This window comes from Equus quagga, chromosome 5 (genome assembly GCF_021613505.1).
Source record: "Equus quagga isolate Etosha38 chromosome 5, UCLA_HA_Equagga_1.0, whole genome shotgun sequence".
Taxonomy (NCBI): Eukaryota; Metazoa; Chordata; class Mammalia; order Perissodactyla; family Equidae; genus Equus; species Equus quagga.
In genome coordinates, this window is record NC_060271.1 from 65,933,253 (window position 1) to 65,946,508 (window position 13,256).

The 13,256-nt window shown below is 49.3% G+C and overlaps 1 protein-coding gene across 1 annotated transcript; it reads left to right on the plus strand.

The window, feature by feature from the left end:
- Positions 1-1,552: 1,552 nt before the first annotated feature.
- Positions 1,553-11,636, plus strand: FABP1 (fatty acid binding protein 1). Its single transcript, XM_046663594.1, has 5 exons — positions 1,553-1,652; positions 6,027-6,247; positions 7,807-7,979; positions 9,282-9,371; positions 11,521-11,636. Exons 2-5 carry the CDS (start codon positions 6,181-6,183, stop codon positions 11,569-11,571), a joined length of 381 nt encoding a protein of 126 aa, XP_046519550.1. The 5' UTR covers positions 1,553-1,652; positions 6,027-6,180; the 3' UTR covers positions 11,572-11,636.
- The last annotated feature ends 1,620 nt before the right edge of the window (positions 11,637-13,256 follow it).

Genomic DNA, 13,256 nt, shown 5'->3' on the forward strand with positions numbered 1-13,256 from the left:
AAATTTCTCTTGAAGGGTCAGGCTGACTTTGCAGACAACTGGACCAGCTTTCAACCCTCATAGGGCAAGGGACACAAGGACACAGGGACACGGGACAAGCAAACACTAGTAGCTTTTACAGCCACAATATGAACCAGCTTTGCAGATAAGTTTTGAGTTCCTTCTTGACTACATCAGGCCTCAAATGATCTCCACTGCCTGTCACATAATCCGCAGGATTTTCCACTCTACCGTGTCCAGTCAAGGAGGACTCAGTGGGGGCCCTACAGTAGATCATAGGAAAGTCTTACTTATACAACAAGGAGATTCCAAAAAGTTATTGTGTAAAGGGAAATTTTGCTAAATACGTTTGTTTGTGGAGTCTGTGTAGTGTGATACCTTCTACGGTGCAAACCACTGCCCATAATTTTCATTTGACATATTTGCACTTTCGCCCCTTGGTGGGTTCTGCTAGCAGGCAGACCTCTGAAAACACTAAGGATGTTGAACGGTTTGAAGGCAGGTCCCATTCTAGGTACTGGACAGTCGATACAGGGGCATTCTCGAAGGAATATCTTTAAGGAATTCTGTCTCTGAGAACCGACAGAATAGGCATATGAAAAACAAGGCTTAAGAATGTATTCAAAATTTTTTTGTTGAAGGATGTACATCCTGAAATCCCACCAAAAGGATTTAAAGCCACGCATAATAAAAACACAAGATTTCCAGGACCCGTGACATGGCCATCTGAACTGATGAAAACTCTTCCTTCCACATGACTAGAATGTGCAGGTTGAACCGTAACAGGTTTTCAGGTATACAGCTGAGGAAGGAAGGAAGGAAGGAAGGAAGGAAGGAAGGAAGGAAGGAAGGAAAGAAGGAAAGAAGGAAAGAAGGAAAGAAGGAAGGAAAGAAAGAAAGAAAGAAAGAAAGAAAGAAAGAAAGAAAGAAAGAAAGAAAGAAAGAAAGAAAGAAAGAAAGAAAGAAAGAAAGAAAGAAAGAAAGAAAGAAAGAAAGAAAGAAAAAGTCCTCAGATGCCAGGAACACAGAGGGAACAGAGTCAGAGCAGTAAGCAATGAGCTGGGGCTGGGGCACCGGGATGGTTGCCGGGAAATTGACCTGTATGGCCAGGAGTGTGGGTTTTCATGCCCCTCAGGAGCAGGAGACAAGGCCACGGGCCCACAACAGATACAAAGTGGGAACTGAGATGCCTGGTAGTACAGCTGCACCATAGCAAACGGGGGACTGGAGACCCTCCCCACCGGCCCAGGGAGATGAGAGGGAAAGCTGTCCCCCAAACAGGAGATAAACAGAAAAATTAGTCCTGGGGGGGGGGGGTGCCCTGAGCACCTGACAGAAGCAAATGCAAAGTTCTCTAATTCCCTCTGATATGAGCTGCACATTCCTGAGGGACTTGACTGTTGACACAGCGCTTTCGCAAGGCAGAGAATGTCGCGACCATTTAACAGATAAGAAAGTGGAGCTTCATAAGGCTGAGGGATTTGTCCAGGATCGCACATCAGGTGATCCTGAGAAGAGCTGGGTTCAAACCCAGCCCTTCTTCTCAGCCCGGCCTGTAGCAGAAGTACGGGCTCACAGGGCACCTCCTGAAACATCCAGGAAACGGGCAGACTGGCACTAGAGACACCCTGGGCTCAGATCCAAGTGCAAAGGTACGTGGCCTAAAATCAATGGCACTCATATCCTGGCCACCAAGAGGCATGTCACCTCGCCTCGCACACCTCCATGCTGCTCATCTGAGTAGGGAATATGAGAAGAGAAGTCTAGTGGGGGCTGGAGCGGGGCTGGAGTCTCTGGGTAGATAAAAATCAGAAGCTGTGCCCAGGGAGTGGAATCTTTTTTTTTTCTTGAAAGCCACTTGAACTTTGTCATTGCAGTTAAGCTTATCTCTTCTCGTGTTTACTTAGCTTGTGGGCAGGAGATGTCATTACCCTCTCTTGATTTTCTGGAAAACTATTTACAAGTGTTAAATTTGGAAATGGCCACCAACCTCTGAGGCCTGAAGACTCACACACTCACGCAAAATCTGGCCAAAAGGAGGCCATTGGGGGTTGCCTAAGAATCTCCCTGTCTGGGATCTGGGGGACAGAGGAAGTCCTAGCCTCGTGTTTGTCAGCTCGGTCTACCTGCCTCTCCCATCTATCAGGCTGTCCATTTGACGCTGGAGCTGTCTGGTTTTCAATGTCTGTGCCAGCCCCTTGACCAGCCTGAGTCAGTCATGCCCGGGTGCTGCCTGGACAACGTAGGCAGGAAGTACAGAGCTGGGCAGGAGGGTCGGCTCCCAGGGCTGCTCTTCCTCAGACACCAGAAGAGGCGTAGCCGATCCAGGCTCCCGAGAGGCCTCTGGGATTGGTGCTGCCACACCCTGTGGAGAAACTTTCACGACCTCCTCCACTCTCCACCTTAGATCCCAGAGATCAGCACTGTGGGGCGTGTCATTTGACATCTGCAGTCAAGGGGAGAGGGTCCGGATGTGGACTTTATGTGCCAGGTATCCCTTTATCTGAGGAGGGATGTTGGGCAGGCCGTGGCTGCATGAGAGAGCATGGTGCATCCAGGGCACTGCAAGTAGGTCCTCCCAGACAGAGCACCTGATGGCTGGGGATGGGGGCTGGTAAATGGCCTTATCATTGCCATTTCCTTGGTGATTAGTTCATTGGTTTCAGACTGCAAAGCTTCTATGCTCTCCGTTTAAGGAAGTTTTTAATGATTTGCTCCCTGACAAGTGTTTGAAGAATTCTTAGGGTATGTGCTGGGGTAGGTGGGGTCTCAGGTATGACTTGAATTTAGCCTTGGGCTCACCTACTGCACAGTCATGAGACAGACACACCAGCAATTACCCCATGAGGATTAGCCTACGTAACCCAGATGCCATCTGGGATTGCGCAGTAAGCTAGGATTTGGATAAAATTATCTTGAATTCCTTCAAATCTCCCTAAGATCTCTGGGGATCCTGGGGACCCCCACGGACACTCTGTTTTAGGTATGCTGCCTCAGCCCCATGGCATCAATCCAGAAATGAAACTCAGACCTTCATCATCTACCGCTGGCACACATACTGATTCATGTATTACATTTTGCTGTATTATATATTTTTGTATATTTTACTGAAGCATTTGAGGCAGTTGGGGAGGGAATTAAAGAAGGATGCATGGGGATTCACTTTGCAGCAAATGAGCAGCTTCAAATTCAACATTAGCTCTCCTAGAAGCTCTTCCTGCCTCTCTGCCGTTGGGGGTGTCTTGACCCATCACCCTACACCTTCTCCCTGGCCCCTCTCCTCTCTGTTTGCTGCATTGCTCTCTTTCTTCTCCTTCGACAGCTAGGAGGGAGAAAGAAGACACAACCAGGCCTCTCCTGGTCTCCTGCACAGCATGGCAGCACTTCCTTTGCCATCTCAGCCCGCGCTGACACTCAGATCTTGGGTCTCACTCACTCTCCCAAGCAGCTTATCCAGTCAATTTCACTCTCTCTCTCTCTCTCTCTTTCTCACACACTCACACACACACACTCATACACACACACACACACACACACACAGTTTCCTCTCCAAGAGAAATTCTGATGCCAGTTCTTGAGATAATGGATATTTCTCGTCCTTACACATATGAAAATAAAAAATTATTGTCCCACCTGAAGGAGATTGGGATCTAATATGGACCCCGCAACACAATGAGACATGTTAAAAGGTACATAGTCAAGGTTCAAAACAAGAGGAGAGGAGCCGGTGGATGCGCCTATCGTCCTTTGAGCCAGTTTTCCTGCTCCTGTTCAGATGCTAGGGCATTTGTGGTGACTAAAAATGGCCGTGAGTTCTCAGCATTCAAGCCTACTCAACGTTCTCCAAGGACAGGCCCAGCCCATGGCCTGGAACGTGCTTTGTGTCTTGGGCACTGTCAGAGGAGGACCGAGCAGGGAGGGCAGAGCAGAGCACCCCGCTCCACTTAGAGGGGAAGCTTTACTGGGGCCGGAATCTGCATGACAGCACATTCAACCAGTGTTCTCTGCCCATGCTGCTCAGAAGGTAGTGATCTCTCTGTGACGGGGTGTATGCTAACACCACCTGTCAGAGATGCTGGAGAAGGGCTCTGGCATTGAGCAGGTGGGTGGAGGAGAGGAATTTTAAGGTGCTTTTCTCGATCACCTTTCTAAATTCTGGAGATTTTGGAGAGTATGTGTGAGGAGATTGTGATGATAGAGCGCCAGCACCGTGGGCTCACATGCCTGTGTCAGTCCCAGCTCCCCATGCTCCCGTGGCTTTGATCCCCCATCCACTCACGTGTCCCCTGCCTCATGCGCATGTGTCTTCGAGAGCAGACACCCCAGCAGCCCAGCTGTTCTAGGGCGCAGACACGGGGGACTGCCTGTTTGGCAGATGAGTGAGTGAGCATCTTGGTGACTGTGCTCCAGGTAAGAACAGATGGGATCCCCTGGCAGGGGAGGGAACCATCCAGGAAACAGAGAGAGCTCTGTCTGGAATCTCCCATCAACTCGGGCACAGGCTAGAATGGCAGAGCAGGGGTGCAGAGGAAGGAGAAAAAATGGATAGGGATGGGGAGAGAGTAGATGCCTCTCCGGCTTGGGGTCACAGATTGCCAGCCCTGTTCACATCCTCTCACACTGGACTCTCAGCCAAGTCGCAGCTCTGTTTGACAGACAGACACACACACACACACACCCCCCAATCTCCTTGCTGCCAAGCCCCAGTGATTCAGTGATTTGAAGGGGTTTGCCAACCTGACTACTCGATATCTCTTATTTTCCTTTAATAAGGCAAGCCGTGGGGCTGGCCCCGTGGCCGAGTGGTTAAGTTCGTGCGCTCCGCTGCAGGCGGCCCAGGGTTTCGTTGGTTCGAATCCTGGGCGCGGACATGGCACTGCTCGTCGGGCCACGCTGGGGCAGCGTCCCGCATGCCACGGCTGGAGGGACCCACAATGAAGAATGCACAACTATGTACCGGGGGGCTTTGGGGAGAAAAAGGAAAAAATAAAATCTTTTAAAAAAAATAAATAAATAAGGCAAGCCGTGGCCTCATTATCTTTGGACGGCTTTTATTTGCTGACCCATCATTAATTGGACATCTACTATGCGCCAGGTATTAGGCACACCAAGAAGTACAATGAGAAAGAATACATAGAGAAATAATCCCAGTAGGAATTAGAACGTAGGTACAGTCGTTTCCGTAAGTTTCGCATCTGTGGGTTCAACCAAGGGACGTTCCGCGGTTTGTTCACCTCATGGATACTGAAGGCCACCTAAGGGACTTGAGCATCCTTGGATTTTGGCGTCCACAGGGGATTCTGGAACGAATAGCCTGCTATACCAAGGGACGAGTATATTTGCAAAGTGCTCTGAGAGCCCAGAGGATCCATAGAGGAGGTGAATATGGGGGGAAGGGAAGGAAGGGGAGACGGAGCAGCGTGAATGCATGCACGGAGTCATGGGCGCCCCTGGCGGGTTCGGTTAGCCCAGCAGGTACTACCTACTTTCTTTACCCTACTTTGTTTCTGCCTAATTCTTCCACACAGCTGGTTTAAGTGATTGACCCCTGCCTTTAGTATGTCCCACTCTAACACTTCAGAAAGGAGACTGATCTGACTGTGGAGGAGCCTATAAGCATCAAGGAGGAATTTCCAGAATACAAAAAAAACAGCTCTAGGGGCTGATGACAACCTTGTAAGAATTAAGTTTGCGTAATGATAAAGATGGGGAAAGAGCGTAAGATTATGTAAATAAGGTGAGGTTTTGAGTTTAAAGGGATTCTTTAGTATTTTTCTCTGTCTATATCCAGATCTAGATACACACACCTATATGCACACACGAACATATGTGTCTATATATGTATATGTGTATGTGTGTGTGTGGACATGTATGCACACGCACACACATTTCATGGGAGAGTAGCACCTTCAAGGCTACAGGGCCATAGGCTTTGAACTTGATTGACACCCATCAATGTTTGCTGAACTAGAGCAAACGTCTGCTGTGCCCATCCTGTTTTTTTAATCGTTGACCATTGCTCTCAGGAGTTAATGTTTGAACCTGGACATAAAGGAGTCAACAGCTACTGACCTCTGGCCAATATTCGAAAGGGAAGGAGCCCCCCTATAAATCAGTCCGCACCGGGCAGCTGGGCTAGCAGAGCTGCAGATCAGCTGTGGAGGGAGCCCCGTCGCCACCATGAACTTCTCCGGCAAGTACCAACTGCAGAGCCAGGAAAACTTTGAGCCCTTCATGAAGGCAGTCGGTGAGTGCTGGGCTGGGCGCCAAGGCTTGGGATCATGGCAGCGAGGGTCTGGCCTGCAAATGATGGTTATTCAGGGTCTCGATGTTGGGATTGGAGGATAGGTTCGGGGTCTACATGGACCAGGCCCGTGTTGTTGACTTTTTTGGTCACTTGCAGCTTGTGCTATACTCACTGGACAAGGCTGCCCCATAGATAAAGGGAGAGCTCTGAACTAGGGTCTGATCTGGATTGAAGCCACCTCTGCTGGTACCTCGCTATGTGACTCAGTTCATTCATTCCTTCAAGGCCAACCAGCTGCTGGGCACCGTGCTGGACAGACACTAGGGAGACAGATAGCAATGAGCCAGAGAAAAAGAGAAGAAAGCAATGCAATAAAGGATCCCCTAATGTGTACTGAGGGCCGACTCAGTGCAAAGCCCTTGATATGCAGTGTCCTTTGACTCCTCACCAAAAACCTCTGAGTTGAGTATTATTTTTCCCATTTTACAGTTGTGGCAATTGAGGCCTAGAAAGGTTAAGTAATCCTGACCAAGTTCACGCAGGTGAGAAGGGTTTGTGTTGGGATTTAAAGCAGCCACGGCTTCCCAAAGACCCCATTTTAACCCCCTTCCCCCTCAGAGTCACTTATAGGAGGATGTGACGCTCATGGAGTCAGGGGGACGTCTTGGTGGTAGTGAAGGTGGGCCTTAGGCTGAGTCCTGGAAGATGAACAGGTGTCCACTAGGGGACTGGGGGAGGGGATTGTGCTCCAAGTAGAGGGAACCTTGTGAGCAAAGAGGTAGTGTGACAAGGAAGGGTGCCAAGAAGGAGAAGGGTGGGGAAGACAGCAAAGGCAGAGAGGAGGACCTTTGGGGCCCGCAGAGAGACTGGCTTCTCTCCTGTAGGGCCAGTCCCACCACATCTCTACCTCTCACACCCCTCACCTGTGCAACAGGACCCTCCACCTCTGAGGTCATGCACATGGTTTTTATGAACCTCAATTCCTGTAACAGCGTGGACATGCTCTGACATTTTTAAGCCCTGTCCCAGGGTAAGGGACTCCTGGTACATCTTCCTCAAGAGCCTTGACGACAGAGGTTTGCCCGGCACAGTCCCGGTGTGTGCATGTTGTCCTGGCATAATTATTAATAGCTCCCCCTTTCTCTCTCAGGAGTGACCTGTCTTGGAAGATAAACTGTATGGCCCCATGGGTGTGGAGGACGGAATTCTTATACTCAGAGAGCAAAGTCTCTGGGCACTGAAGGAAGAGGAGTGAGCAAGAGAGTGAGAGCTAGGGTGCTCACAGAGGAAAGGTTCTTCGGGCCAGAGGAGTGTCTATTTTATAAACCAACTGGCAAGTTATAAAACAACTTTGTTGGGCAGAGCAGGTCAGGCCAAGCTAGGCCACTGACCTTCCTTTCAGAGGTCAAGGCCCATGTTGCCCACAGGACTCCAGTGCTTACCTGTGGCCTCTGGGGAAACAAAGCATCCCCACCCCACCCCCCATCTCTTTCTCTTATGACCACCACCTTGCAACTCCCACCTCTGCCTGTCTCTAAACTTCAAATGGTTTCCACCAGGTATGTCCGATGACCTCATCCAGAAGGGGAAGGACCTCAAGGAGACTTCGGAAATCGTGCACAATGGGAATCACTTCAAGATCACCATCACCACAGGGCCCAAAGTGGTCCACCACGAGTTCACTTTGGGGGAGGAGTTTGAGCTGGAGTCCTTTACTGGGGAGAAGGTCAAGGTAGGAGGTGCCCCCTCTAGCCACCCTCTGCTTCCAGAACTTTCCCTGGAGGCTGGCCCTGGGACTTCCTCCCTCAAAGCTCCCACCTCACAATCCCCAACATGGATATCTTATCTCTGAACCCACTTCTAGGGTGACAGGCCCAGGGACAAAGACAGCTCTTAGGGAAGAAGCTGGTAGGGAAGCCACTCCTGTTTTCCTCAGACTGCCCAGGGGTGGTCTGGGCTGAGAATCCAGGAGCCTCTCTTCCTCCCTTGGAAACTCCACACACCCTAGCCCAACCCATGTCACTGAGCAGCCGTCTTCACTCCTCCCCTCCAGACAACTTCGTGCGTTGGGCTCAGCATGTTGGACTCTTTACCTCTTCCGATCGCTCTCTATTTCTGCTCCTCCAGATATAACATTACCAATCGGGAAATCTGTGATTAATTTTTTAGGAGGGAAATTCTCTCCATATGCCCATAGTAAGGGGCAGGCCATCATGGGTTTTCCATGGGCCTTTTCCAATTGTCCACTTTGGAGGCAAATTTTTAATCTTGGCCAGTGTCTTCTGCTCCCTGCTGGGTTTCAGTTACCTCTTCCTAGATGCATAAAGTTTGAAAAGGAGACCATAATAGGAAAGATAAATGTACTGGAGGGAATAATACATACCAAAGCAAGAAGATGTGTTCTCCCAACTGGCCAGTATTTTGAATTTTGCTACGACCTCCCTCCATTAGCTTGGAGAATTGAGATTTTACTCCATTGTATTTTAGTGCTTGTGTTTGAGACCACGTAGGTATCTATGCTGATTTCTAGATGACATACTATAAATTAAAAGGCTGACAAAAGAAGCCCTGACATTTTCTTTAGCTTTTTTTGTGTCTTTTTTGTTTTCTGTTTTTGAGGAAGATTAGTCCTGAGCTGACGTCTGCTGCCAATCCTCCTCTTTTTGCTGAGGAAGATAGGTGCTGAGCTAACACCCATGCCCATCTTCCTCTACTTTATATGTGGGACGCCTACCACAGCATGTCCCGACAAGGAGCGCATAGGTCTGCACCCAGGATGTGAACTGGCAAACCCAGGGCCGTCAAAGCAGAATGTGTGAACTTAACCACCGCGCCACTGGGCTGGCCCCTCTTTAGTTCTTAAATGCACCTCACCTCTGTTTAGAGCCAGAGAACTAGGGTGTTGGCATTATACAAAGATGAGCCATTTGGTTGTTGTAGGCAGAGACCCACGCAGGGGAGCCAACTTCATTAGCAAGGCTCTTGCTCCCTCCCCAGACTCCTCCTCACAGGCTATCTCTTCTGTCCCCTGCAGGCAATAACTCACATGGAAGGTGATAAACTGGTGTCAACCATCAAAGGCATCAAGTCTGTGACAGAACTCAAGGGTGATATAATCACCAATGTAAGTTGGTGCTCTGAGCTTTTGGCTCCCAGTGCTTGGAGCGGGGAGGATGGCGGGGTGGGGGGAGGTGCTGAAGGGTGAGGAACAGCCCTCCTGCTGCCTTTCCTGTTGTCAATCTCTGCTACCACTTACTGAGGATCTGTGATGTCCCAGGCAGTTTACACACGTTATCTCTGATCTTCCCAACAACCTGAACTTTTTAAATGGGGAAACTGAGGCAACAAATAGCCAGGAAATGGCAGAGCTAGGGTTCCCGTGAACCGGGTCTGTCTCACAGGGCTACCATACATGGTTGTACAGGGCCCAACCCTAGGGGGAGCCACTCCCACTATAGGCAGTATAGATTTGTATACTTATTACAATCTTGCAGTGCATGCCGGTAAGGCATCTTGTTCTGACAAAACCAGTGCAGTATGTTTGGGTAGTTTTCCAACAGATAGAAGTGTAGTATCTTGAGGAAGAGGCAACCCTTTCTAATTCACCAAAGGCCCCACGTGTGCTGGCAGCGGCCCCAGCTGGTTCCTCCTGAGTTCTCTTAGGCTGTCCTTCCACCACCACTTTGCAGGTCAGGGTCAACCCCCCAACCTCCCCTACTTCCTTCTCTCCACATTGCCATCCCCTGTCTCCTCTCCCCTTCCTTCACTAACACCCAGATAAGATGGGGTAAGAGAGGTGCTCGGAAGGAGGCGACCCCCAGGGTCATGCAGAGCCATAGCCCAGCCCACCTTTGGAGGTCTCCGCTGGGATGTAGCCACAAGGCTCGCTCACAGGCTGGAGGGCAGAAATCCATTCATTCCCTCCTGTGGGCCTCTGATTCATGGAGCAGCCCCTCCCGCTGACGCAGCACCCACACACAAGGAAGGCTTTGTTTGGCCAAAAGTTGGGCTCTTTCATTGCCTTTTCTGTTTTATGAGATTGCGGTATTAGTAGCTATAACTCTCCCCTTCTGCCTCAGCACTAACCAACAAGCCACAGAGTCCTCCACCTGCCCTGCAAACCCAGGGCACTCAACAAATGCCTTTGCCCTTTTGGCATTTGTAAGGAGAATCATATTCATGGCAATTTTACAGCAGCTTTCAGTCTGGCACACTCCAGTTGTGTGTGCCACATCAGCCTTGGTGCCTGGCTGTCGGCCAGGGCCTGTCCTTGATTTGGGGGTGAGTAGTGCAGTGTTTCTCCTGCAGTTATGTCCCCTGGGCTCTTCTTTGCCCCCAGGGTGTGCTTTAGGGTATAACAGAGGCCAGAACACCACCCCAGGGGTCCATCATAACCTTTTCAAGTGGAGAAATCCCTCAACTAGGGAGAGTGTGAGTCAATCAGGAAACACACAGTCCCCAACCCCTACCCTGGCACATTCACAGCCGAGTAGAAAGGGACCAGCAGGGAGTGAGAGATGAGCCTGTCCTGGACTCGGTCCTGACCAACATCCTTTGATATGCTTCATCTCTGCTAATCCTCTCGTCTCCTGCGAGGGAGGCAGGTTGAGGGATTACGTAGACAGGTTGGCCTGTCCAAGGTCATCCACCTAATGAGTTGTAGAACCAGAATTCAAACCTGGATCTTTCCATTCCATTCCATTGCTGCTGGAGCTAAGGGGCTCCTTTTTAATCCTGATGACATTACCCCCACGTCATTGCCACCAGCAAGGGGGAGGGATGTGGGGAGAAAGGAACATCCCTCAAAAACACAAAAACTGATGAATCCAATGAATCTGATGTTTTTGTGTGCTTCACAGCTCTTTAGGAGGAAAACTGCACAACGTACCATGTTCCAGGCTGGGTGCCTAAGTGTTACCACGTACATGTGTCCTTGGTGTTCAACACATGTTTGGTACCTAGTGGGCACTCAATGAACCTTCGAGAAATTGGATTGGACTGGACTTGTTTGGATGGTCTTGTTCTCACAGGCATTGATATAGAAAGGGATTCAGTAAAAGGCAGGATAACTCTCCAAGTGAGGAAGTGAAGTAACAGAGACTTAGCATGAGGTTTTAGAAAAAATTGCCAACCCTTCCTCTGGCCCTATAGAAAACAGAGGAATCCATGAATTGTTTTATATGTTAGCATATCTGGGGCTATTTTGTAGGCTTAGTTATCTTTTACAATTCAACAGCAGATGAACATTTCATGATTTCTTTTCTGACTTTCAGACCATGACACTGGGCGACATCGTCTTCAAGAGAGTCAGCAAGAGAATTTAGACAAGTCTGCATTTCATATTCTTTTACTGTGTAAAACTAAGGTAGTAAAGTGAATTCGTTTAAAAAAAATGTCTTTTCTTCTTAATGGCTTTTCATTGATGGTGCTATTGGTGTCAGTGGGCACTGATCACCTATATTTTTGTAAACCTTGATAATCCGCATGTTCCATCCTGCCGGGTCAGGTCTGACGGAAGCTTCTCAGCCTGAAAGCAGATCCCAAAACACCGACTCAGGTGACCCTCTGAAGAACACGAGATGTGGCTGGATCTGTAGAACAGCCCTAGAATGATCTTTCCTAGTCATCCCCACAGGCAAGGAGCTTGGGCAAGAGGGTGTGCAGTGTGCTGGCCCTGAGGGTGGTTCCCTGTGGGGACAGAGAGGAGGAATGCTGGACAGGAACGAAAAGAGCAGGCACTGACCCTCCCAAATGGACAATTCACCCCCTTAGGGGAGGGCTGAGCAAGGAGCCTACAAGAGGTACCAGAAGGACAGAGGAAGCTTGGGTAGGAGCTCCCTCCGTGCAATGGGCAGAGGCAGAATGAGGGAGAAGGAGGACTCCTCTGAACCGCACTTTATCCCAGGCTCTGGGAGCTGTTTTTGGTTGAGCTGCATCTCCCCAAAATTCACATGTCAAAGTCCTAACCCTCAGAACCTTGGACTGTGAACTTATTTTGAAATAAAGTCATTGCAGATGTAATTAGTTAAGTTAAAATGAGGTCATAGTGGAGCAGGCTGGGATCCTAATCCAATATGGCTGGTGTCCTCATAAAAAGGTGAAATTTGGGTACATGGAGACACACACAGGGGCACGCCATGTGAAGACTGAAGTTACGCTGCCACGAGCCAAGGAACCGGCAGAAGCTAGGAGAGAGACCCGGTACAGATCCTCCCTACCTCCGTCAGAGGAAGGATGGCCCTGCCATCACCGTGATCTCAGACTTCTGGCCTCCAGAATAGTGAGATAATAAATTTCTGTTGTTTAAGCCACCCAGTTGGTGGCACTTTGTTATGCCAGCCCCAGGAAACTCATACGGTGCTCATTCCTCATGTCCGAAGAGCTGCCAAGCGTGGGCATTTCTTCCTTCATCATATCTTTCAGCTCCCTGGTCTGTGCCCAGCTCACAGAAAGCTCTCAACGGAGATGGCTTACTAAGTGAATGAACCTGTCACATTTCCCACCTCCTCTCTTCTCACTTCTGGAGTTGAAACTCCATTACTTGTCACTTGGATTGTTTCACAGGCCACTTTGGCATCTCCCTGCCTCTCTCTCTCTCACCTGCAAACCTCCACCCCAGTGGGAATCATCCTCCTTAAACACGGCACTGATCATAACACTTCCTAGTTCATTGCCTGGCACATAAGAGTCAAACTCCTAAACCTGCATTCAAATCTCTACATCAGGGGCCAGTAAACTTTTTCTATAAAAGGCCAGAGAGTAAAATTTCAGCTTTGTGAGCCATCCAGCCTCTGTCACAACTCCCCAGTTCTTTTTTTTTTCTATTGAGATAACATTGGTTTATAACACTATATAAATTTCAGGTGTACATCATTATATTTTGATTCCTGTGTAAAATATAAATTTCAGGACACTTCCCCAATTCTGCTGTTGTCGCACGGAAGCAGCCACAGATGGTACACAATCAAATGGGCGTGGCTGTGTCCCAATAAAACTTTATTTGTGGACA

Excerpts from the sequence above, each read along its gene's own strand:
- FABP1 (XM_046663594.1), top strand. The coding sequence starts at position 6,181 with ATGAACTTCTCCGGCAAGTACCAACTGCAGAGCCAGGAAAACTTTGAG. Across the intron at positions 6,248-7,806 it reads GCCCTTCATGAAGGCAGTCG|GTATGTCCGATGACCTCATC; the intron begins GTGAGTGCTGGG and ends GGTTTCCACCAG. Across the intron at positions 7,980-9,281 it reads TTACTGGGGAGAAGGTCAAG|GCAATAACTCACATGGAAGG; the intron begins GTAGGAGGTGCC and ends TGTCCCCTGCAG.